The following is a 26,104-nucleotide window of genomic DNA, read 5'->3' on the forward strand; positions in this document are numbered from 1 at the left end:
TGGAAAGTCTCCATTCAACTTTTTTAATTAGGCACAGGCAGATTTTATAACTTAATTGCAGGTTAGATAACAGTTATACTGTTAGCCTCAGACATAGCGGCGGCAATGTACTGAGAGTTTTGTCTTCTATTGGCACAAAGGTGTTTGGGCCAGGCTGTCCAGGCTGCAGAGAAGAGCAAAAACATGATGTAAATACCCCCAGAAAAGCATTCCTGAATGTGCAATTAGAAAACACACAAGGTTTTTTGGGTGTTTTTTTTCTTTTTTTTTTTTCTTTTTTTTTTTTTTTTTTGTTTAACACTTGAGTCTGATGTTACCGAAATGACTTTTCCCATCCTTTGGCTGTTGGGGAACTGGGAGTAACAGTGCTACCTCATTTTTACAGGGATAATATGAGGATAATGTCTAACTTTGCAAGATGCCTGACTTTATGGCACTGAAGGCTGTGCAGTATCCAGGCACCAGGTTTCCTTTTTCCAGGAAGCTCAATGGCAAGCAGAACTCCTGGAAAACCGAGGATTCAGAGTGTGTGACGAGGTGCGCAGCAGGAAGACAAACTGCACTACTCTACAAGGGGAACGTGGACCACGAAGCACCAGCGTCCCCCAGAGAGATGGGGACCCAAAGGCGAACAGAAATGGAGCCGTCGCCCGGGCAGCGAAACACACCGCGCCGACAGAGGCACCGCAGGGCAGCCCGAGGTTCACCAGGCCGCAGGCCGCACCCCTCACCCCTCTCCTCCGGAGAGCGGCACCTCTCCGCCGCGCCCCCTCAGCCGGCGACGCGCAGGCGCGGTGAGGACCGCCACGGCGGCGGCGCTTGCGCGGCGGGGCCGAGGCCCGGCGGGCGCACAAGCGCGGGGTTCTCACACCGGCGGAAGGCGGCGCTGCTGTCGCCGCGCGGGGTCCTCCCGGCCCCGACACAAAGACGAGGGCGGGTGCGGCGGTGGCGGCTCCGGCCCGCCACCCCCCGGCACCACATGGCGGCGGAGCTGCGGCCGCGCCTAGCGCCGCCCCCGCGGAGCTAAGTGAGGGCCCGCGAGCCGCGCTCTCTCCTCGCTCCTCTCCCATCCGGCACCTCCAGGAGGAGCGGGGCCCGGCCCCGAGCGCCATGCTGCCCCCGCTCCGCCGCGCTCCCTGCCGCCCGCTTCGCCCCCGTGCCCGGCGCCCCGCGCGCCTCCTGGCCGCGCTCCTTCTCGTGGCGGCGCTGAGGGGCGGCGGCACCGCGCTGCCCCCGGGCTGTAAGTACGACGGGCGCCCCAAAAGCTCCGGCAAAGCGGCGGCTGGCGGCCCGCTGGAGGTGAAGGTGGTGTGCAGCAACCTGGAGCTCGCTCATGTCCTGCCTCCCGAGGCTCTGCCCAACCGGACGGTCACGCTGTGAGTACGGTCCCGGGGGTGGTGATTTTGTTGGGAAAGAAGTCCGTGAAGCGCTGTGCGTGTGGGGGCTGCGCGGGGTGGTCCCGCCCCGCCGTGCATCGTCCCCGTGCTCCCAGCTTCGTCCTAACTTCGGGTTACGTTCAGGCGCGCTGTTTGTACGTGGACTCGATCCGAGCTCAGCCATTTGAATAACAAGTTTCCAGCAGGATGTGCAGCTTATTCCAAACTAAGTAATGCGTTACTCTTCACGGGAAGGGTTTGCAAGTTGTTTTTCTTTTCTTCCTGAGACGCTATCTGAAGCTATGCAGTAACACTGAATTTCATCAGAGATGGCCCAAAAGCCTGTGATTTTTTTTTAGGGAGCCTGTGTTTCTGTGGGAGGGCTCGAGTGTGATTGAGTAGTGTGCAAGAAAGTTGATGAAAAGTGACAGTAGCATAGGGTCTGGCTTAATATGCTTACTTATTTTGCTGCAATGAATGTCTTCAGGAATGGGACATCCACCACATCTCTGGTCAGCCTGTTACACTGCCTCACTACCCTTATTGTAAACAACATTTTCTTTATACCCAATCTAAATCCTTCCTCTTTTCGTTTGAAACCATTTCCCTTTGTGCTATCATCACAGACCCTACTAAAGAGTCTGTACCCTTCTTTCTTGAAGGTTCCCTTTAGATACTGAAAAGCTGCTGTCAGGTCACTTCAGAGTAGTCTCCAGGCTGAACAGCCTCAGTTCTCCCAGCCTTCGTTGTAGGAGAGGTGTTCCATCCCTTGGATCATTTTTGTGGCCTTCCTCTGGATATGCTCTAACAGATCCATATCTCTAAACTTATGTACTTTTGTCGTGAGAGCAACAGTTTGACTGTTGCCTTTGTGAACTTTGACAGCACTTAAACCTGGTGGAAGGGCTTCTTTGAGAAGTTAGAGTGAGATGTGTACCCTAGTCGTAAGGGCCAGTCAGTGGGAAAGGGGAAGACCAAAAAAGAGGGGCCTAAGTAGTTTCCCTCAGCTTGTCAATGTGCAAGGGATTGGAACATTTTTAAATGACCTGTGAGAAGTGACCAGAATTATTCCTGTGTGAAGTTTCTGAAGTAGAAAGGAAAGCAAAAAGTGAAAGGTGAAAGCTCTTTGATCAGCAAATTGATTTCGGTCTTTGTTAGCTGTAAGTGTTATGCAGCTGATTAGCTGTTAAAAATACAGTATTATCCACAAAAAAAAAGATAAAAGTATGTATTAGTCTGGATGATATGCTGAAGTTGACAGTGGGGGTCTTTTGATTCAAAAAGCTTGGAGTCACAGCTGTGATTACTGTGAAAGACAAGCAAATATCAAATATAGCATCCTTGCTGTGAATGGACCTTTGTGCATAATTGCAATGACAGAATAATTTGGAAGAATTCATTTCGTTTTGATTCTTCATACTCCTTCGTTATCTAGAGCATATCTTCATACATTAATTATTTGCTTTCATTTCTAACCAGCCTTTGAAGTGCATGACTACTTCTGAAACAGATTTTCCCTTCAGTACTCCTAACTTTTTAAATGTCTTAACTGGAAAACACATTGTTTCTTGCTGTTTTCTCTAGTAAGTATCATAACAGTGTTGATAGAATCAATGTGAATGCACACTTTGAAATTTTACTTAAATGTTACTTAAAAGATTATTAAACTGATGCATCTGGTTTTTCTAAGTAAGTGGACACAGTGGTTGTTGTGTTTCGGAATCTTTCAGGTTTCTTCATTTCAGAGGTGTAACTTTCCATATCTCTGAGATCATTGTACTGAGTCAGTGTTAACCTGGTTAGAAAACATTGGTGATTTATGAGTTGGGTTGCCTTGTGCCATTATGTGCAATTTCACTAACATGTTGTTTAATAGTGACTGAGTTAATTGTTATCTAATCTTTTTCCAAAATTACTTTTTTTTTTCTTTTTTTCCTCCAAGCTGATACTTGGAACTGCAGTGGTTGGTGGGTAGTGGAAAGTTTTCTGATTAGAGTCAAACTGCCCTGAATTATCTTGAATCTTGATTCTTGTGGGATTCTTCTATTAAGATAAGTCCTACTTCTATTATAGCTTTTTGGATTAGTGGATCACTGCTGAGATAAGTAGCTGAAAATAGATCACTGTTGTGTAAATCAGCTATGTTTTAATTCAGTTAATTTTCTTTTATGTTCTTATTTTGCACAAAGCAATTTTAAATATGAGGACAATTGTGTAGTTTTATATAAACAGTGTCTTGTTTTTCTGAGAGTGAGCTGGGAAGGACTCAAGTGTTTATTCTTGAGAATCTTGATTCCATCCTCATCACTGTTCAAACTCCTGCGCTTTCAGTAGATGAACTGCTGCGCATTTAGCATTTACACCTCCGTATTTTTCCTTCTGACCTATTTTTGAGGATAAAACTGTCTAAAAAGTGAGGAAAAGAAAATCAAAGGAAATGAGGATAAACAAGTTCGCATCCCAGTTCTTGCACATTGTTGTAGTTGGTGGTTAATAATAGCTTTGGTAGGTTTGGCAAGGTCACAACTTAGGAAATGGCTGGCTTTTGTTTGCCACAAAACCTTTCATTGCCCTTGTAATTTAGGTCACTACTGGTTACAATTACTTAGAATCTGCAGTTACAATTCAGAAAAAAGTAAAACCCTAACTATTTCAATTAATAAAGGTTAAAGTAAGGTTGCTTTGTGGTTGAAGAAGAAAATACTGAAATAAGTGCTTTAAAGTATGGAGAGATGTGTACAGGAGAATAAGTAATGTTTAGGATTTAGGACTGCAAATTGAGATTCCTTTAGAATGTAATTAGAATTAGCTAGTGCTTTGCTAAGCAGTTACTCACATTCACCTTGAAATTTGACCTTCAGTTATGGCCAAGGAAGGGACTTGTAGCCTTATATAATAAAAAGTGATTGGGATGCAAATGAAGGGTGTACCTACATGAACATCCCACATTGCTTTGACCTTTGTAGTTTAACCGGCCAGATGAGATGCTTTTGGTGTGAAGATAATATAACTGGGTGAATGTAACTTCATTCTTTGTCTACTGTATTTCAGTAGATACTGAAGTCATTGCCGTGATTCACGTTTAAGGAGCAGGAGCATGCTATACCTGTGCAGTAGAAGTTTGAGATAAGATAACCATTGCTGTTGTTTCTTTGATGCAAGCTCGACTGATGATTTCACAACTTTTTCTGTTGAACAGTGCTGTCCCACTGAAGACAAGCCAATGAAGTTAAAATCCTTGTTGAGAATTTTAGTCACTGATTTACATAAAAATTATCCTATAGGAATGTAAATGAATGGAGGAAATGCATGTATAGTCAGTGAAGAGCAATGTTTTTGAAACAGGAGCTTTACTGACCTGCAAACAGCTTTGCTTAGCCACACTCTCTGAAAGGAACATATGAATATCAGTGTTTGCACTTGCAAGTTAGCATTTACAAGCCATTACAGTAGCCTGGATTTGTGTTCAGAACTGTTCAAAGATACATTTAACTGGATTCCTATTGAGAAACATGTAAAAATGTCACATTTTTTTGCCCACTTTCCAAATATAAGAATATCAAACTACATCTGTTAAGCAACTCAAGGGTGTATTTATTTGGCCTTCCAAGGATCTTCAAAGCTTTTCCTTTTTTTTTTTTTTTTAACTTGAATTCCTAAACTCCCAGCTTTTCATAGCAAAAGATCACTCACATCACAAGGAATCACTCCTATCACAGCATGTGATTGCACTGTAATTACAGTAACTGTGTGTAGTTACATGAGTAGTTTTTTCCTACTTGCAGTAAATGAATCTTCAGGTTTTTAAAAATAAAGCATATTGTTATTATACAGTGACTTATATTTATGGCTATTAATATTCTTCCTTTTTTAACGCATCATCTGTTGCTTTGCTAAACTATGTTGATTAATTTCTTTTCCTTTGTAGAGCCTTTATTATGTGTTAGAGAAAGTGTCCTTTACAAAAAAAAATTGTCAAACAGGAAAAACTGGCATAGTAAATGTATTCAGTGGAAGTTTCCCTCTTCTTTCTTTTAAAGTACATTTCCATTATTAACTTGAATGGTACTCTTGACAGCTAATCCCTTTTTTGTTAATGTAGTCTATCTGAGACTGTTGTAAGTGCTCTGTACTAATAACTTCAACAGTGATAACATTTTTTTGAAGACACAAAAGGCTAATAATTCCCATTAAAATTTATCTTAAAAATTTCTTCAGTCATTGGATACGTGAACTGTGCAGAATATGTGTTTCTCAAGAGTGCCTGGCAGTATGGAGACAGTGCAGTACTTGAGAACTGTCACAGCCACAGTTTACCAGTGGCATCCAACCTGCAAGAATTGGTGGTGTTTCATTTTCTGTTAGGCTTTTATTCTTGTAGATCTATACAGTATATGCCTATCATTTGTGTACATTTTTTTTTTTTTACCTTGTTGAGAAGATCACTACCCACATTGAAAATCACATAACGTTTTATTTTATATCCTATTTCAGCACTGATTCATCATTGTGGGTGGGGTTGTTATTACACAGTATTGAGTATGTGCAGTGTTCTTTAATAAATAGGTATGCTCCCATGTATATTTGAGCGTTGCAAGAAAACTTAGCTCAACTTGAGCAGCACTTTCTTCTAATTTGTAATATTTTGTTCTGCCTAAATAACTGTGATCATTTTGTTATTTATTAAGTGTGCACTGGGGCACCCAAATTTGTATAGTGTTCTGCTGTTTCTTTTAGTGTTGTAGTGAAGTCTTTAATGTATATAGTGAATATATGGTGATTATTGTATACATGTGTTCATGTATTTGCCATATATATGGTGATTGTCATTGGTAATAATAACCTCCATGTAATAATGGTGACATCAATATATACTGATATTTCTTGAGATTCTTCCATACAAATGTTTGGATTATGCTAAGTCCTTTTCAAGAAGGTTATTATACTTCTAATCAATACATGACAAAGTTAAATGTGGCTTTTTTAATGGGTACAACTGTAGTCAATTGTTGCATGTGATAGGCTTTTAGATTTTGAATGGGAGCTTCATGTTGATAACTGCTAAGTAGAGAGGAGGATAGAGGTAAATTCTGCAGAATTCTCGAGAACAAATTTAAAATTTTGAAATGAGGCAAAATCCAGTTTCTTAATTTTTGCAGCTAACATATTTATATAGAATTGTCCAAAGCCTTTTATTCCCCAAGAAGATATATGCAGTGCCCTTTATACATATATTTCAATGTGTCATTCACTATTTTGCCTCAAGAATTGGTATTTTCAACTTCAGTGCTAACACTTTTTTTCTTCTTTTGATCTTTTGTTCATGGCTAGTATGCCTGGTTTTGTTCTGCAAATGTACAGAGTTGTAGAACTTTGAAATGTAAAGTTAAATTAAGAGTTGAAGAAATAGGAGTAGACTTTGTGCTGCATTGATGGATGAGGAATGAACAACTACATGTCTCATTTCTTTTTTGCTTGAGGTTTGTTCACTTTGTAGATCTTATTTTTGTAATTTAAAATGAGTAAATGAGTTGGGAGATGCAAGATCAGATTTTTTTTTTTTTTTTTAGAATGTGATGGGTCCGATGTGTACTTCACATGGGCCACATATGTTGCAGGTTCATGGATTTATTATTACTGCTTCAGTAGTTAGTCTTTACCTTCACTGTTATAATCTCTATAATTTCTAATTCTGTTTAAGTGCTTTCTTAGTACAACTAACTCATGGAGATTAAAACCAGTTGAGCTTTTCTTCTCATTCGCAACAGTAAGTTGTTTTAATTTTAAGAGCATCAGAGAAGATAATTAAATCATATTTAGCTTTCTGTGAGGACATAATTAATGATTTTTAGATTTTACGTTGTAAAATACTTAAATTCTTTAATAGTAAACAAGTGAGAATTTTATTTTCACTTTTGGATGTCACTGTATGGCTGTTTGGCAGTGAAAACTACAATGTCTTGCTGAACTTAGTGTTTCTGTACATTGCTCCTCCTTCAGCAAAGACATGAGCATGTCCAGCACGCAAAGCAGTGCGGTCCTGCAGATACCCAGGCTGCTCTTGCATGTCTGGGATGCCAGAGCTCTGTTGGGTGAGCAGAAACTAAGGCTGGCAGCTGGGGAGGGGTGAGGGAATGGGGAGCTTCTTTGCGTGCATTTGTTGGTTATGGAGGTGAGAGATCAGAAGGGCTCTGGAAGCAGTGAAAGTAGAGTAAATAAGGTGCTGAAGGGGATACAACTGGTTTAATGAGAGGTGAGCAAGAATCCTTGGAAATAGAACTGCTACCCAGGAAATCTTTGTAAAATTAGGAACGGGTTGCCATGAGGAAATGGATCATCCAACGGTACCATGGAAAACTTCTGTTTTGTCCACGTGGTGTTGCCATATGAGGGGATGAACAAGACTTTTCTGTCAGATAAAAAAGCTAATTTATTATGAATTAATCCATGTTGTTACAGAACAGATTTAACCCTGGTACTTAGCAGTTGGCAGAATTTGCTTATAAGTTGCGCTCAGATTTCTGAAATCATCCTGTCAGAAAGACATTAGCCCTATCTACTGCCTCAAAGTCATGTTTCAGGGCAACAGCAGCCCTCAAAAAGAATCCTCACAACAGTGATGATTGTCTCGTTAAACCTGCCCCCTTTCTGTGGTTGGCAGTGAGTAGGTGTGTTACAGCTCTGTGCTGGAGAATGGGAGCCCCTTCCTCTTGCACTTGCTGTTTCTGACACAGTGGTTGTCTGGAGCAAGGAACAGGAAGTAAAATCTCACCGCTGACAGCAGAAAGTGATATCCATGCTAGCTGACTGAAACGCCGCTGCCCAAGCAGGTGTGCTGGGCACGTGCCTTTACCTCCAGGCTCTGGCTCTGTGGGTGGCTTGCTCTTCCTTCTCTGTATGGCTCCACATGCAGTCAGTCCGAGGAGCTAAACTATTCCAAACCTGTTAAGTTCTATAGGGCTAGCATATAAATTCTTCTGCAAATGTGTCTGTGTGTTAGCAGTTGACAGGAAGTACCTGCAAACATGTCTAGACAAATCATGTCTAGACAAAGTACTTTGTTATCAGGTAATGTACTCACTGGAAATATAAGTACATGAGACTGTGGTTTTGACAGCGTATGCTATAATTAATGCTTCTGTGATAGGACTTAGAGAATGTACTGGCTGTAGCAGCTTAAGTTAAGAGAGTCTGGCTAAACTAGTGTGTGCTGTGTCCCCTGTAAGGTGAGCTATTATGCTTCATGTGTATTTGGGTGTTGGAGGAGTAGGGTAAGCTTGCACTGAAATGCAAAGGAGCATCCTAAAAAATACGCAACTGTTGGACAAGAGAAAGGAAGGAACAGAAGGAAATGGAGTAAGGCAGGAGTTTGCAGCAGAACTCAAACTGATGCAGATGCTACAGATACAGAGGGTTTGGAAGAGAACTTGGAGGATGTCTCTGAGGATGTCATGGGCACAGGGGTTAGATTGCCAGTGCTTTTGGTTAGTTTTAGGACTAGCAACCCAGTGTGGGAAAAGGCTGGATGCTGCTTTGTACTCCTGGTTTTCTATCCTAGGTAGGCTTTCCAACCTAGGCTAAGTACTAGAAAGAGAGGTTTGGTTGTGAAGCTTGTAGTTTCTTGCTATGGTACTATCTTTTTCAGCAGCATTGCTATTCATTGTTGCCTTCTACTTTGTCTCTTTATTCCAAGATGCCTTTCATGTAGTATTTTTTTGTTACCTATTCCAGTGATGTGAACTGTATTTCACTAGAAATCAAGATTTCTGTCCTTAAATGTAGTGAATAAAGCATGTAGGCACATGTTGAATAGCAGCGTGTGGAATGTGCATTGTTATCTTTATAAATTAAAGACACTGAGTTTATGCAGGAAAAATAGAAGTTAGTCATTACTTCATATGAAGTTAATACATTTCCAGTTAAAAAATGGAAAGATATAAATAGACACAGATTTAATTTGGTAACTTCATTACTTCTTTGTGTTCCAGTTCACAATCTTTAATATTACCTAATGTGCATAATAATAACATAGCACAGGAGATTCTTTATCTGTTGTGAATTTCTGTTTTGGAAATACTTCATTACTAAGCTTCCCTAACTGTATTGGTTTTGTTCTCCTTTAGTAGGGACTTTGGAAAGATTTTTCTGTGTAATAGCTTGTAGATTGTTTTCATTCCAGGGTTTTACTTTTAAGCAAGTACTGTTGGTGATGTGCACAGTCCATTACTTGATGCTGCTTTGCTTTTGGCACCAGGAACTCTCTAGAAGGCAAACTACTAACTCTTGAAAAGTACTGTTTTTATGTCCTTGCTCAACCACAGCTCCTACAAAATAAACTTTGAACAATATTTGTTTTTGCATGTTCACTGCTTTCAACAGCAAGGATAGTACAGATGGTTATTTTAGCCTAATTTTTGCTGGTGGCCACTTTCCCAGTCCTTAGAGTATCCAACTATCGCAATGAAATGATCTATTTTTTGCTTCCTGGCTCTCTGTTTGAGTCTCTTAAATTGTGTTCTGAAAGCTACTTTAACATTCAGCTTAAATTTACGCCATTTCCCATTCTTTGTACTTCTTAAGAGCCCATGTTGACTATTTTGTTGTGCTAATGGATTTGTGTGTTTCAGTAGCATACTATGAAAGGATTCATTTGTGAAATTTGGAGATGTATTCCTGACTAGCTGATTCCTGGCTTAGTAGTAGTAGTTTTATTAGGACAAAACTTTTTGTGCACAGTGTTTATTACCTCATTCTAAAGGTAGAGACAAAACAAGCCTTGATTTTTATTTATTTATTCCCCCCTCTTTTATTGCACTATCATAAAGAAATGGCTGATGGCAGCAACTTGATCTGCTCATAAGTGATCTAAGTGTTTTGCATAGTAGCAGTTGGGCATCTGTTGCCAAAGATCTTGCCAATTAATGAGTCAGAGGTGAGTTTCTTTGCAGTTTTACTAAGCTCTGGGGTAAAGTGAAAGCAAGGCTTTCCAAACCAGGCTATAATTGATGAAGGAAAACTTCAGCGCTGTTCATTGGATGAGTGAGAAGTTGGGGAGCCTTTCTGTTTTATTTCCTATGGGAAGAAGGTTGTTACTGTCTTGTTTCAGGTTATTCTTCTCAACCATTTCATTCCAAGGAAAAGGGATATGTTTGAAGATGGCTTTGAGACATTGTCCAGAACCTGCTTTTCGGCCGCCTTTTCCTGTTAATGCTGTGGTGTATTTGTATGTGGTAGTTCCACATCCCAGTTTGTATTCTTACACAGGGGATGGGTAGTGGACAAGCAAAACACGTTTGATTCAAGCAGGTTTTCTTGATATTTAACAAAACAAAACAACAACAACAAAACCACAAACAAAACACAAGAACAGCCAATATCTGATCTGTAGCTTATGAGACATACAGTGCATTTGTGATGCTTGGCTATTGGAACCTCTTCACAAATCCTCCAGATGATCATTTCTGTTGGGTCACTAGTTACAGAAGAGTTGAACAAGATAAGAATGAGTGATATTTCTCTCTCTATGATTTTTCACTTTAAACTTCTTAATGATGGAAAAGTTCAGGTATTTTCTGAATCACTTCCCTCTTAGGAAGAATTATGTTCTTAAACTGGTAACTTAAAGTTATTATTGATCACAAATAATTGTCTGTATCTAAGTGGTACATAATAGCCCATCATTTTACTGTATATTAATGCACAGGAATTGTAAAAGTGGATCTAAAATGTCTACTTTGAAGTGAGTGCTTTATGGTGTTTTGTCGTGTTATGCCGCATCCCTAAACACTTCTAATAATGTATAGACTAAGTATATTAATAGCAAGTTTTAAACTGACTTTTTAAAGATTACGGTTACAGCATTAAGTATGATGAAATGTCTTAGGTTATATGGAGTGTTGTAAAATCTATCATTTATTGTACTAAACCTTTATGGTTGAGCAACTAACAGCTTCCACAGAAAATACTAAATCAGGCTGACTATAATTTGTACATCACACTCCAGAGACAAATATACCTAGTGCTCAGATATTCAAAGGCTTCTACTTTAGGCCTATTGTTTATAGGCAATGTCAGAAAACTGATTTTTTTAAACAGAATTGTACTTTTTATTTAGTACAAATTTAGTTCACTCAGTTGCTTCTACTTTTGAAGTGGTTTCTGTTCCATCTTAAATAGCTGCTTGTTTATTTTTCTGGAAAAGCACAAATAAGTTCATTAAATTATGAAACAAAATCAATTACAACTAAAATACCAAGGATTTTTGTGCCACTGAAGACTGTAGTGTGCTTGCTTGTGTTGACTTGGGTGTTTTCTAACTCTCATGGTTTTTGTTCTTTTTAACCATAGACCTAAATTGGATTTATGGCTGTGGTGGCTTTTTTTTTTTTTTTTTTTTTTTTTGCTGCTGCTGTTATGCCTTATATTCTGTTTGCATTAAGTAATAATGAAATTTTTTCATAAGCGCCTTCATTTATTTCATTTTATTCCTTTCTGTGTATGTTTCTGGAACCAGGAAAGACGCAGAAATAAATGTGTACTTGGTTCAGATTGGTTTAGGCTGCAAAATGAATCCTGTACCTTCCTGCTATTTCTTCTTTCTGCCTAGATTGAAACCTTTCTCAGAGTAAAAGTAAAAATAGCTTCAAGCCTTCAAGGTGCACTAATTTTAACACTTCAGTGAAGTATTTATAGTATTTCAGGCATTCCATGCCAAAGATTTTGCTTATTTATTTACTTTTCTCTTGCTTCTATTAAAATATCAGCACTCTGCCTTGCCAAACATCAGTCTCAGAAATATATATTTCAATTCTGCTCTGTTTTGGATCTTCTTTGATGCAGATGAGATCACCTATGAGTTTTTAATTTGTACGTCTGTCTTTGAAACTTGCGGAGTGTGTGTATATATATATATATATGTTATTTGTTGTGTCATTTAGGTTATCACAGAAGCAGACGAGGGGCAATTTTAGCTAATTTTTCTTCTTAACATCTACCAGCATGTCAAGCTACAGGCAATATAAGCAAATTATTTTGTATAATAGCAAATTTTTTGGTATACTTTTAAAAATAAGCATTTTTCTTACACTTTTACCTTTCCATCCATTGCTGTGATCAGTTTTCATCCAGGACTGACTGGCTGTTTGGAATGCTGTGATGATCATGCTTATGTAGTAGATGTGTAAATTAGTGTCTGAAAGATGCTTGGGTGTTTCTGCAGCTTTGGTTGCTTATGGAGCATTGGGCACCAGAGATACTTGAGATCAACTGCAGAAATACGTGGTGTAACTGGCAAAGGAGAAAAGGTAGGATCTCCTTTAAGCATCAGAACTGTTACCTTCGTTGACTGATTCAGTTCTAACTTCAAGAATTTTCAAACCTCCTCCATCCTGTTAGAACGAAAGATTCTTACAGAATTTCACAAAAATTGTTCAGCTGTCTAGATCCTGTGTACATGTGTGTGATTAAGAGATACTGACTCAAAGCCAGAGCTTTGAGACAAAAAAGCTGCCTGCGCTGTTTGTTGAAACTGTAGATGCTTGTGGCAGTCTGTAAGTAGTTTTATTCTCCAGATTTCTCAGTGTAATATATGGCTATGTCAAAATGATGCTGTTTTCATAGAAGGTATCCCTGTATTTTAGTTTCATCTTATTCTTGTTGTGTTTAGAAGTACTAAACCTTGTCATCAGATAATGAATTTTATGCGTTGGAGGGAAGGTGTGTTTGTTTTTATTTATTTATTTATTTTATTGCTACTGTGAAGGAGATCTGAAAGGTGCAGCAGAGTGGAGAAAATCTCCTAGTGGCAGTTGTTAGTGCTGAAGCAGTGTGATCCAGCCTGGGGATATAATTGGTGCTAGTGAAGAAGAGAACAGACTTGCTGGATCTGCAGGACGCATTTGATAGAGGATCTGTCAGAAACTGAAGTGACTGTAGCTGAAGTTATGGAAGAGATTGACGGAGTGAATAAATTTTACAGGATGAGACGGTGGTGTTCACTGGAGAGCTTTTAGAAGAACTCGAGGATGGAGAGTCAAATGATGGATGACTGAAGTCGCACTTAGAATGAACTTACATATCCTGTTGTGGGAAGTTCTTCACAATCAGCAAAATATTGACAAAAATGATCCAGTTGATGGAGTAAGACATAGGACATTTTCTAAAAGGCATCTTGCAGTCCCTTGCCAAAGGCTTTTGAAGAAAAATGTCAGCACAAAATGAGAAAGCGTTGTATCAATAGCTGAATTGTTAAAAGATAAGAGCAAACGTGGAAGTAAATGGTCAGTGTTCTCAATGGAATGGAGTGTTCCATACCTGAAATGTATAATGTATTTGTTAGTGACCTGTGGAAGAGGGTTTCTGGGGTGACAATTTTGAGTTACCTAATAAGGATGAGGATAAATCAATGGATTTCAGACGTTTATGAAAGCAATAACTGGGCAGCAAAATGGCAGAAGTAGCACACTAGGGAAGTAAAAAATGTTATTGGTAACAATAACTGTTCTGTCTAAATATGTGAGATGGCAGGCTGTGGGCTGACCAGCGTACTTCAGTTTACAGTACCAGTGGTAAAGGCAGACCAGATGTTAAGAATTGCTGGGAAAACAATAGGGAACAAAATAAAACATTGTTACATCACTATGTAGGTTTGTAACTTTTCCAAGCCTTGACTGCTATTTTGGTTTTTGTAGTCTTGTCTCAAATTTTGAGTTAATAAAACTGGAAGAAGCTCAGAAACTAGTGAGAAAGTACTAAATGACTTCTGTGTGAGAAGTAATTAAGGAAAATATGCATCTTCCCATCTGGCAAAAGGCAGTCTGGAACTATACACAATTGTGTGTGGTAAAGAGAGGATAGATATGGATTGATCGCTGCTTGCTTTAGTGCTTCCCCTGTATAGCATTGAAGGAAGCTGATAGGAGCCACGATGAAAGCAAAGGAAATGAGGTGTTCTTTGTCAAAGTTTCGTAATGTGAAACCCTTTGCTAAGGAATGTTTTGGATGCCAGAATGGTATTCAAGAATGGTTTCAGAAGGAAAATAGGAAAAAGGTGATAGAAGTAGGAAGTGCAACCTTCAAAGTAAGGAATCATCCATGAGATTTCATATCTTGAGGATATTTGCATTTGCAGATGACTGCTGTTTGAAACAGGGTACTGTATGGAAGAAGAAACTTGAGTTACATGTGGTCCTTCAAAGAGAAACAAGTAATGGATAGAAGGACTTATCAGCTTATTTAGCAAATAATATAGCAAATAATTTTGTTATTCAATTTGTAATATACTGTTCATTTCTGTTCTATTTACAGGATTCTGAGCAACAATAAAATAACAGAGCTGAAGAATTGTTCCTTCTCTGGATTAAACCTTCTTGAAAGACTGTAAGCGCTTCTTTAAAATATTTTTCACTTCAAAATAAGAGTTATATTCTGTTTATTTCATTAATAACTCTGGTATCAAGATGTTTGTTTTATTTGAATGTAGCCTTCTGTGATTGCAGTGTTAATATAGTTAAGAATACATGAAAATTAGTTTTATATAACAGCAAAAAGGGAACTTAGCTAAAGTTGCAAACGATGAAATTAGGTGTAAACGAAAAAAAATTGAAACCCAATTGACCAACCAAAGAAACCCGACCCACATAAATCAAACCAAACAAGAAGAACAAGAACGGCCAGCCAACCCTGTAAATTCGTCAATGACATTGGCAATGGGATTGCACGCTACCTCAACAAGATTGTAGGTGACAGTAAACTGTGTGTTGCAGTCAGCATGCCTGAGAGATGGGATGCCACACACAGAGGACTAGACAGGCTTGAGCAGTGAACCTCGTGAGGTTTGAAAAATACAAGATCTTGCACCTGGATCATGGCAACCCTCACTATTAATACAACTTGGGAAACTAGAGGATAGAGCATAGCCCTGCCTAAACGAATCTGCTGGTGGATGGCAAGCTGGACATGAACCAGCAGTGTGCCTTCGCAGCCCAGAAACCCAACCAAGACGCCCATCCTGGGCTGCATTGAAAGAAGCGTGGCCATCTTTTTGGTTGAGAAGGGTGATCCTGCACCTCTACTCTGTGCTGGTGAGACCTCACCAGGAGTACTGTGTCCAGATATGGAGTTCTCAGCCACAAAAATGATTAAAGTGGTAGAATGCCTCCCCTACAAGGGCAGGCTAAGAGAGCTTGGGCACTTCTGGAGAAGTGAAGGTTGTGAGGAGGCCTGATAGTGGCCTTTCAATATCTAAAGGGGAGCTATAGGTAGGAAGGGGATGGAATCTTAATCGGGGTCTGTTGTGGTAGGATGTGGAGAAATAGTTTGAAATTAAAAGAGGGGAGATTTTTATTGGAAATAAGAAAAAAGGTTTATTTTAAATAACTGTGGTGAGGCACTGGAATGGATTGCCCAGAGGTGTGGATACCCTGTCCTTGGGGACATTCGAGGTCAGGCTGGATGGGACTCTGAGCAGCCTGATCTAGATGTAGGTGTCCCTGTTCATTGCAGGGGAGTTGAATTAGATGACCTTCCAGTACCTTAACGGGGCCTATGGGGAAGCTGGATAGAGGCTTTTTGTAAGGGCATGTAGCAACAGGAAAAGGGGAAATGATTTTGACTGGAAGAGGGTAGATTTAGACAAGATATTAGGAAGAAGTTCTTTACTGTGAGTGTGGTGAGACTCTGGAACAGGTTATCCAGAGAGGTTGTGGATGTCTTCTCCCTGGTGGCATTCAAGGCCAGGGTGGATGGCGCTTTGAGCAACCTGGTCTAGTGGAAGGGTCTTAAATATCCCTTCCAACTCAAACCATTCTATGACCTTTAAAGCTCTCTCCCAATCCTGGTGATTCTGTGACTTTTCCAGAGGATGCAAATGTATTATAACCTCTAAAAGAGGGCATCTGCAGTGTCAGTTTGTTATTGACATATATGTTAACAATTTTTCTTGTTATTTTACTATCCTTGCATATATCATATGTATGGGGAAAAATGGGAGTGAGCCCAATGGGAGTAACCTCTTTAACTTCTCTTGCTTCCTGTTTTCACTTTCCCTTTCAGATGATATATTGCTTGTGGGATAAGAAGCATTGTAGCTTCTGTTATAGTCAGCTTTTTTTCCGGCTGATAGAAGGTCAGGATTGGCAGGTTGATCTACCTGGGAGCAAGCAGAAACTTTAGAGATAGGGATTTTTCTAGGCCATTTGACTGGGAAAGTAGCCAGTTTCATAATCATCTTGCAACATCTAGGAAGAGTTCCAAAGTCTTTTGGCTTCAGGGGATTAAATGTATTTTATTCATTCTCTGAAACTTGAAGGCTGCAATCCCAGTCACCTGGCCTAAATAAATTCAAATGCTTCTATCATCCCACCCCCCCATGCGCTAGGAGAAAAAGATACGTCTCCTACACCGACAGATGAGCTTTATTGTAGAAATAAGCTTTTGTGCCAAAAAGGCAAGGTTATCAGTAGGGACAGTATTCTAGATCTTTATGTGTTATTTTGGCATCACTGCTCAGGGTAATAAAAGCATCTGCTGACAGTTGTTAGTTTTTGCAACTCATTACAATTTTCAGACAGGAAATACTTGAAACTCTAATTAGTTTGAGGTGATCATTTGCATTTGTTTCATGAATCTAAGTCTTAATTGTGTTTAATAAAATTAGAATCCAGAGTTCTCTCATTTGATACCGGTCACTTGTAAGGGGTTTTTGGGTTATTTTTAAATCTCCTGTCAAGAAAAGAAAAATAAAGCAGTAAGTAATCCGTCATGCATTCCATCTTTAAAGAGATCTGGACTAGGCAGCTTTTCAGATGATATGGTGCTTTAATTTGAATGAGATAACATACTTTGTGTGTGCTGGTGAAAACATTAACAAATTATTGTTGAGAGTTAGTTGTCTTCTTCATGAAGGAAGGAAGGGATAAGTGGTATGACATTAATCATTAGTGACCATCTTTTCTTTTTTAGTTTTTTGCCTTAAATGTTCTTAAGACCTGTGCATGTAACTTTAGGACAGAGGATAATCATGTAATAAAAATATTTTATGAAACAGAGTTGAATAATCATTCTCTTGATTTGTTTTCTGAGGGAACTGAATCTGACAGGGTACCCTTGCCTAGAGAAACCCAGAGTCTTTACTGAGTTTTGTTGTGTTAAATACGCTGCTGTTTGTTAGGGAAAATATTTCATCATGATTTTCAATAGTCCAGACAAATGTACTGCAGCTAATATTTGAAATTACACCTTATCTCTGAATTTTTCAACTTGAAAGTTTAGCACTTGCCTCACTGTAAAAGTGTCTTGAGACTTCATTAAGTAACCTTAGTTGTTAATCCTTGAATTCTGCCTTGATTTTTGTCTTTTCTGAAAAATAGACAAAATATTTCTTTACTTGAAAGATCCACTTTGAAAGTTATTGCAAACAGCTTGAGGAAAGATGACTGTTTGAATTTATTCTGCAGCCCCATATATGCATGCATAGATTTAGAGATGATAGTTTGAGAAAATAACATGCTGTTTCTCTCACAAGTCTCACTATGCCTTTTGAGTATCCAAGATGAAAGATATAACAGAAGCTAAAGTAATTTTTTGCTTTTTTTTCCTACCTGATATGTTTGAAATGTTAAACATTTGCCTCTTAATCATATGCTTGGAAAAATGTGTTGGCTGAATTTCACTCATATCAGATTTTCTTCTTCATGGGAGGAATCTCTGTTGTGTATGTGATATTTTGTGTTATTTTTGCTATTCTAGAGGTTCTTTACTTACCCATGTCACTTTCATACTGATGAAAACAAGCCTTCTCTTCAAAACCTTCAGTTTTTACATTGGCATTGGCCAACTCTCCCTAAAAAGCAGACTGTTTTGTTTTCCCTTTTAAGAAAATGAAAATATAATATTGTTTAATAATATATATACACAATATGACAATATTCTTGCATTACCTTAATACTGAAAACTTTCTAAAGTGTGGGAATTCTAACTGAGAATAGCTAGAAAAGAATTGTGGATGCGTCTATGGAAGAGAATATTTAATCCATGGTAGAATTGTGAAATATGTTCTGTTTCCTTCAAATATCTCCTGTTAAATGATTACCTCAGTAGCAACAGAGCTCTGGTATGTGTATGTATGGCAGGTAAAGTGAAAGAAAGAAGGTGACGAAGTTTGACTTTTTCTGCCTGTGTGCTTATTGCCTTAAAAACAGGGAGTACGTGTACAGAATGGTGTTCCTCTCTGGCCTTCAACACTGCTGGCAGAAGGTAGAGTGCCCAAGTGTCCGCCTCTTTCAGACATAACAGAAACACCCTCCCAATTCTCTAACACTGCGTCTCTATTCAAACTTCAAAGCTGTTCTCAGTGCTGTTGTTCTGTCCGAAGAAATCATGGATTTGTTTTCCCACTGAATTATTTTTCTCTCAATATGGGAAAATTAGAATTAGATACGAAGGAAACCTCATTCAGTGACCCAGGGAGAGTAGAAAAAAGAAGAAATATTTACATTTAGTAGTGAAGCCTATATTGTTTTGAAAGGAGAATATAATTACATATATGCCAGTATTTGCTAGGGTAATCCAGGATGCAGTAAGTACTGAGAAAATTTCCAGATGTGTTTATTTTAATTTTCCTGTTTGTGTCAGTCTGTGTCTGTGCTCATAGGCATTAGCATGTTACCTATTGATGCAACTACTCATTAACCAATTATCTGTCATTTAAAATTTTAAGCATTTTAAATCATTTCTTCTCACCTCCCAATGAGGGAATTACCATTCTATGAAGACTGCTGTGTGGAAAAGATACAATTTTGTGAATAGCTTGATAGAAGACTCTGAGTAAACTTTTTTTTTTTTCCAAAATGATTTTGAGTAGGGGAGGTAAGCTATAGAAATAGTTTTAATTTCTTTTTATTTTAATTTTAAATCTTACATAGCTTAAGGAAACATTGCTTATATCAGGTTTGTGGAATTGCATGCTCGTCTTTTTAATTCAGAGTGGTGCCTTTAAAAGCAAAGAATGCTTACCTCTTGCTGCTGAAACTTCCTTACCACAAATGGGAATTCTGAACCTGTTTGTTCATAGTTTTGTGCTTGTCTGTTAATTTATGAAAATGTACAATTCAGTAATCCCTTATTTTGTAAACAGGGGGTAACGACCAAAATAAGAATTTCTGTTTAACTGGAGGGTGGAATGTTTGTTTAGTACAGTAGAAAATGATTATACTGTGTATACCTCTACTCTGGTGGGAAGAAATTAATGGCTGAGTAATAGTGAAGAGGTCCAAGATTTTACTAGTAACCAGTGTCTGTTCAAAAAGATATTAAATGCTGTAATCTTCAATGGCTTTACTAATGCTGTGTATTGTTATGATTTCCTGCCATTTAGTTGTAGAAGTAACTTCTTGCACAAGTCTATAACAGAGTATTTTTCATCATGTAGGTGCTTCACCTCATATAGCATTATCCAAAGTCTGACAGCTTAACTGATGCAGTCTGTTGAACCTTTGCATGGATAAGGAAGATTAGTTAATCTTTTTCTGAAGTGCCATTTGTCCTTGCACATGAGGGAGAGAGGAGGAAGAGACAGATGTGGATTTCAGTTAAATATTTAGGTACCAGAAAAATTTGATATTTATTAAACTCTAAATAATAACAGAGGTTTACCAATTACGTTTTAGAATTTAATAGTGCACCTTGGAAAATATGCAGTATAAAGGGAGTATTATTTGTGGACAGTCCTTTTTCACCTGTGTTCATCAACCCTGATTTTATATTTATATATATTTATTTATTTGTTTGTTTATTTATTTATATGTGGATGCCTGAAATAAATTAAAAAAAAATAATTAAAGAACTGAATAATTTTTCAGGCAGTGGCAGTTTTTTATTATAGTTTCTGTTATGGTGTTGCAGAGTGTGGACTTTGCATTCTGCTAATGCTGGAACTTTTTTTCCAGTCTTTATGAGTGATTGGAGAGTGTCAGTATTCCTTGTTTGAATGTTTCTGAACAGAGAAAATGGTTTTATGGATATTCAGGAACTCGTTTTCTGCATCAATGTTCTGGAAGCTCTGTTTATGAAAGATGAGTTAGACAGGAAAATTTTTCTTCAGTGTCTGCTGTGAAATTGAGTAGTTCAAACTATTCTGGACTGTTGGAAATACTGTAGAAACTTACTGATGGGGAAAAGTAGGGCTTCTTTTAGTGTATACCTCATAGAGCTGCAGGAGGGAGATGTTGGCTTTTATAATGATTCGTGAATTTTTGTAATTTCTTATTTTCTTTATGTCCATTCTGAAAAGACATATTTTATATGTTAAGAGTCCCTAGTAGCCATTGTGCCCTTCCTTCATTCAGAACGAAGGGGTTGTTCAGTGGTACTTGAGAGCTAAATAATTTTTACGTTTCAGTAGTTGTGTCATTCATGCCTCCGAGATGCTTTAGGAATTAAACAATCTTTATTGTCTTGAGACAGAAAAAGATGAATTGTAAATAATGTGTACTCTTAGGTAAGTAATGTATACATGCACTTTTAATTGCAGACAACTGGACACAGAAACATACAGTTTTATAATAAAATGATTTTTTTTTACATGACAAACCATATGTAAATGTAAATATTCTTTTTTTTTTTTTTTTTTTAATTTGAACCAAATAACATAAGGATTGGTTGTCAGGCATTCAGTGTTCTTTTTTCTTGTGAGGAGTTGCAATTTGCCTAATTAATCACATATTTGGGGAGAGAGCTTTTTTAACTGGACATGAGAAAATCCTTCATAATGAGAATGGTTAAGTAGTGGAAGAGGTTACATGGTTCCACAGCAAAATCTCCATCCTTTGAGGATGTCAGAACTTGACTGGATGTAACAGCAGAGCAGCTGATCTGATTTAGTTGTGCTTTGAGATGGAGATGGACCATATGACCTCAACAAATCCTCAACTGAAGCCTTTCTAATGGATTTCTGTCTGTTTAAATAAACTTCTATTTGGACAGATAAATAATTATATCCTGTGGTGATTCTGTTGGTTAAGTTTTGCCAGAGAAAATGATTAAAATCAGCGAGTAAGAGGACTGAATTCCAATTGCTAAAAACCAGTAGTTCTGTTGGCACATTTTTAGAAGCAGTAAAAACAGAACAGAGATCTCCAAGCCAAACATAACTTTTTAATAAGATTGTCTTCCCCACCCCTTTCATAAGACTCCCACTAATTCAACTACAGCTGCAATTTCTTCTAGAAACACTCCCTGTTCCTGGCGTCCTGGCAGTTGCACCCGCTCGTGCATCAACATCTCATACTATTTCTGAAGAGCTGCCAGACATGTCAGCACTGCCATAATTTTGTGCTCTTCCGATGTCTTTTACATTTCACAGTTTTCATATTTTAATGCCTTTTGAGAGATGCAGAAGAGTTGTCTTCCAAATGACTGCAGTGGGGAGGGGGATGAATCCCAACAGACTTTCCTGACTGTTGGTGTTGCAAGTTGAGAAAAAGCTAACAGTTGTCATATTCAAGGTTCTGGTCTGCTTGTTTGTTTTATTGTTTCTTTATTGCTTTGCTATCTTAATACAAAACATTGGAGTATACATCGTACAACTACTGTGAAAAGGTGACAGTTGTGTTGGTGCTTTTTTTTTTAATAGTTCTGGTTTCATGATCCCTTCTGGAACTGGTTTTAAGACCTATTAAGGGAGGGAAAAGGCAAAATATCGTGTAAATCTGACTAGTCGCTTACTGTGAACTAATCCAAAACAGATTTCTGTCACAGTAAAACTCACCTTTAATTTTGAAAGTGTGTTGTTTGTTTTTGTTTTTCCACTGAAGTGTTAAATGTAAGTAAGAGATGCATCAGGGAGTTACGATTTGAATTAATGAAATTAAAGATCACTGATAATTTGAACTACTGGGTTTCCAAGGCATGCTGCCAAGATTTTTTTTCTCCTCAAGTGAGAGTTGCATGGCTTTTAAATTAAAGTTTTAAATATGAACAGTGTCATTTTTCTTCTTTGCCCCAAAGACTGATGGTAAATAAGTGATGACCAACATTTCATATTCTCAGATTTGTCAGTGTCAGGACTGGATTTTTCAGCCTTCTTGAAAGAGCTTTAAAAATGTTCGCTTTTCAGGTCCCTGTGCGGCAGTCCCTGCTCCATATGGGGCAAGAAAATGAAATTGAGATGAGAGATTGGCGTATATACCATTGCTTTGTTTAATTTTAATTTGCAATGCTGCAAGGTAAATGTAAAGTATTTCGACTATTGAAAATATGTATTAGGCTTGGCAGTGAGGCATGAAGCATGTGCCATTGTCTGTTGTACCCTATCTGACTCATCTGGCTGCAGGAAATGCTATTGTGAAATCTTGTGGCAAACTTGGGTTTCCATTCATGTGTATTTGTGTAATGGTAGATATAATCCTCATGTACTGTTTTTGTTGGTTTTTTTTTGGCAGAATTATTAATGTTAGTAGATTTAAATATTTTTTTTCTATTCCAACTCTCTAAAACACTGCTTTTAATTGGATTTACTAATTTGTTTTCAACTGTGAAGCTTTTTTATATTACCAAAGGAATTTGAACTTTTTCTCATCATAGTGCCTGAGAAGCTTTGAATCATAATACAGTACAAATATTGGATGAATAAGGAGGTGAAAATATTTTTAGCAGTGATAAAGTTTGTTCGAAACAGTAAATGCTGACAGATACTTTCTCTGATCTTTGAAGCTACGCTGTATCTGCAATACATCTGAAGTTAGGGTTTAAAACTCCTATGTCACTTGTACAGTTAATAAAGCAGATTAATAGCTCCGGTCTTCTGTTCTGAAAATGGAAGATCTAAAAACTTATGCTCTGTGTTTTCACCATCTTTATTTGGGATTTTCAGCCAAAGCTTTCTTTTTTTTTTCCGGTAATATTGATGGAAACTTTCAGTTGTCTTCAGTATTTTGAGGATCTTGTTTTGCTGCTTTTGGTAGATGTTGGACAAGTACTAAGATGTGACTGAACATTATGACACCAAGATAAAATGCATTATACTGTATAATAAGCAAATATAGTACATCCTGAGCAGCTGTAATCTATTTGGGTACTATGGTAAAAATATCTTCAATTGTACCCTTACTGTACTGAAAACTGATAGGACATTTAAAATAACACATGCTGTTCACGTTCCTCTTTCTGGTTAAAATATGGATTTGCAAATTTTGAAAGATGTGATTGTGTTAGAAAAATGAGAAATGTATCGTGTAGTGTTTTGAGGCAGCTTGCAAATTAGCTGAAACAATTTAGGTGTAATCTTGAATCATGAATGTCTATACTTAATGGGTAGTTTGTGACTGAAGTAATGTCTTAATTTTTCTCTGCAGGGATCTTAAGAACAACCTTATAAGTACTATAGATCCAGGAGCTTTTCTGGGGCTTTCATCTCTGAAAAGACTGTAAGTAGTATATCTAACCCATCAGTTTAAGGGGGAAAAAAAAAAAGAAAGAAAGATATAAATATCTTTTAATATCTTTATATATATATATATATATATATATATATATATACATATATATCTTTGTATATACACACACACACATATATATATATACTTTTATATGTAGGAATGCATATATATTGAGAGTTTTGCTGTCTAAATATATACACATTTACATCTACGTATAAATAGAAGAACAAAGTTCTTCAGTTGATCTGACTGAAGATCATCTACTGCATGTGGCTTGGAAGTCTCACTTGATGTTACTGGTAGTCTCTCTTGTATTATTCCTCTCTTTTTCTATTTCTATGACTTCCGACATCACTGGGTGAATGTTCAGTCAGAGCTTTGATGCCATCAAGTGTTGCTTTGATGAATGTTAAACCTGTCATGGTTTTGGCTTTTTTTCTTCAAAAGGTCATAGTGGAACACAGAGTCCCTTGCTATTAATATTACACTGTAGCAACAGGGCTGCTAATGCTGCATTATTGAAGGTTGTGCCAATGTTTCCATTAACACGTTTCTGCAGGATTTATACCTTGACTCAAAACTGTTTCAGATGAAGCTTGAAAAAACAGGATGTCAGTATGACAGCTTTTCTTAAAGACTTTGAATTTTCAAAATATCTGGAACAGATTTTACAGCATGGAAGTCTTAGTTATTTTTATTTTTATTTAATTTTGCCACTTTCCCTCTTATATTTTCATCACATATATTTGTCATTGTTTAGGTGATCCGGCTCACTTACTGTGGACCAACTATGGACTTCTTGAAGCTTAAGTTTTATCCCTTCAAGAGTTATTAGGAATTTTAGGATCTACATTATAAATAATGTAATATATATTAATATAAATATAGACATATCTGTGTGTCATAAAAGAACTGATAAATATTTTGGCAAGTCAAAAAATTAACTGAAGTAGCACATGAATATACTGTACAGATGCAAAAATATGCTTTGTGGTGAAACAAGCAAAGATCATTAAATAAGAAGTGACTTGAAAGCTCCATTTGAGCAAACCATTACTGCTTTAGAAATGGGTTAAGGAGTGTGCATGCATCTGTTTGTACATCTATACACCTGTGCCTTTTGATTTTTTGCTGAAAAAGTCTGTGTATATGGTGCATTCCAATATCATGAATTTTAGGTAAAAGACTTTGGTTTCTAGACTGTATGGCATCTTGAAACGAGTTTATTCTCATGTTTTACATTCTTCTTATTTGTAGAGACTTAACTAATAACAGAATAGGCTGCCTGAATGCAGACGTATTTAAAGGACTTGTAAATCTTATTAGATTGTAAGTACAATTTTGTTGTATATTATTTCATCTAAGTATTTTTACCGTGTAAGTTAATCTTTTGTTTCAGTGGGACTCATTTGTTGTAAGCAAGTGCCTGAAGGACATGGAGCCTGAGATGTAGATTATAGTTTTTGCTAAAGTTCTGCTATAAGAAACATTTTATTGCAACTTGTTAGTAATGATGTATTAATTCACTGTGAACAGCGACATTATTTTTAAACTTCTTGAAATGCATAATGAACCATGCATAGAATTGCCTGGGTTGAAAAGGACCACAATGATCATCTAGTTTCAACCCCCCTGCTATGTGCAGGATTGCAACCGCCAAACCAGGCTGTGCCCAGAGCCACATCCAGCCCGGGCTTGAATGCCTCCAGAGATGAACATTGCTGGTTGTTGCTTTTAATAAAGTATTTGCTGTCAAATCTTGCTTGCTTCCAGGCTTAAAATTCTTGAGGTAAAAAACTTTTAGGAAACAATTGTTTTAGTTATTTTTTGCTAGACTGTGAAATTTGATGTGATTCTCAGTCATGTGGACTACAGCACTGTGCCAGAATAGTATCATGTAGGTTTTAAAAATAACGCTGTCCTCAAGAGGGAATTTTTATACAGGTAAATTTCAAATGTCAATCTCTTGAGCATGAGTTGAAATAATGCTACTTTTATTTCTTAGAAATCTTTCTGGAAATCTGTTTTCTACGCTTACGCAGGGAACATTTGATCATCTTGGTTCACTGAAGTCTCTGTAAGTACTTACTGCATCTGATTTTAAAATGCACGATCATTTGTTCTTCACAAAACGTCCTTATTGTATCATAAAACATTACTTGGAATTGCCCTATGTTTGAACCAAAAATAGCTGAAACAAATTACTGCAATATTCCAGATTTTGAATGAGAGTTTTTCACATTGATGTGTGTACTCACTAGCAAAAAAAAAATAAATTTTGTAAATGCATGAGAA

At 37.6% G+C, this 26,104-nt stretch overlaps 1 protein-coding gene across 1 annotated transcript in view; it reads left to right on the forward strand.

The window, feature by feature from the left end:
- The first annotated feature begins 959 nt into the window (after positions 1-959).
- ADGRA3 (adhesion G protein-coupled receptor A3) overlaps positions 960-26,104 on the forward strand; it is a 55,713-nt gene continuing 30,568 nt past the window's right edge. Inside the window, exons 1-5 of the mRNA XM_048941835.1 lie at positions 960-1,376; positions 14,682-14,753; positions 23,726-23,797; positions 25,067-25,138; positions 25,815-25,886. Coding sequence (XP_048797792.1) covers positions 1,111-1,376; positions 14,682-14,753; positions 23,726-23,797; positions 25,067-25,138; positions 25,815-25,886 — 554 coding nt within the window. The 5' untranslated portion in view covers positions 960-1,110. The remainder of the gene's footprint in view (positions 1,377-14,681; positions 14,754-23,725; positions 23,798-25,066; positions 25,139-25,814; positions 25,887-26,104) is intronic.

The sequence above is a fragment of the Lagopus muta genome, chromosome 4 (genome assembly GCF_023343835.1).
Source record: "Lagopus muta isolate bLagMut1 chromosome 4, bLagMut1 primary, whole genome shotgun sequence".
Taxonomy (NCBI): Eukaryota; Metazoa; Chordata; class Aves; order Galliformes; family Phasianidae; genus Lagopus; species Lagopus muta.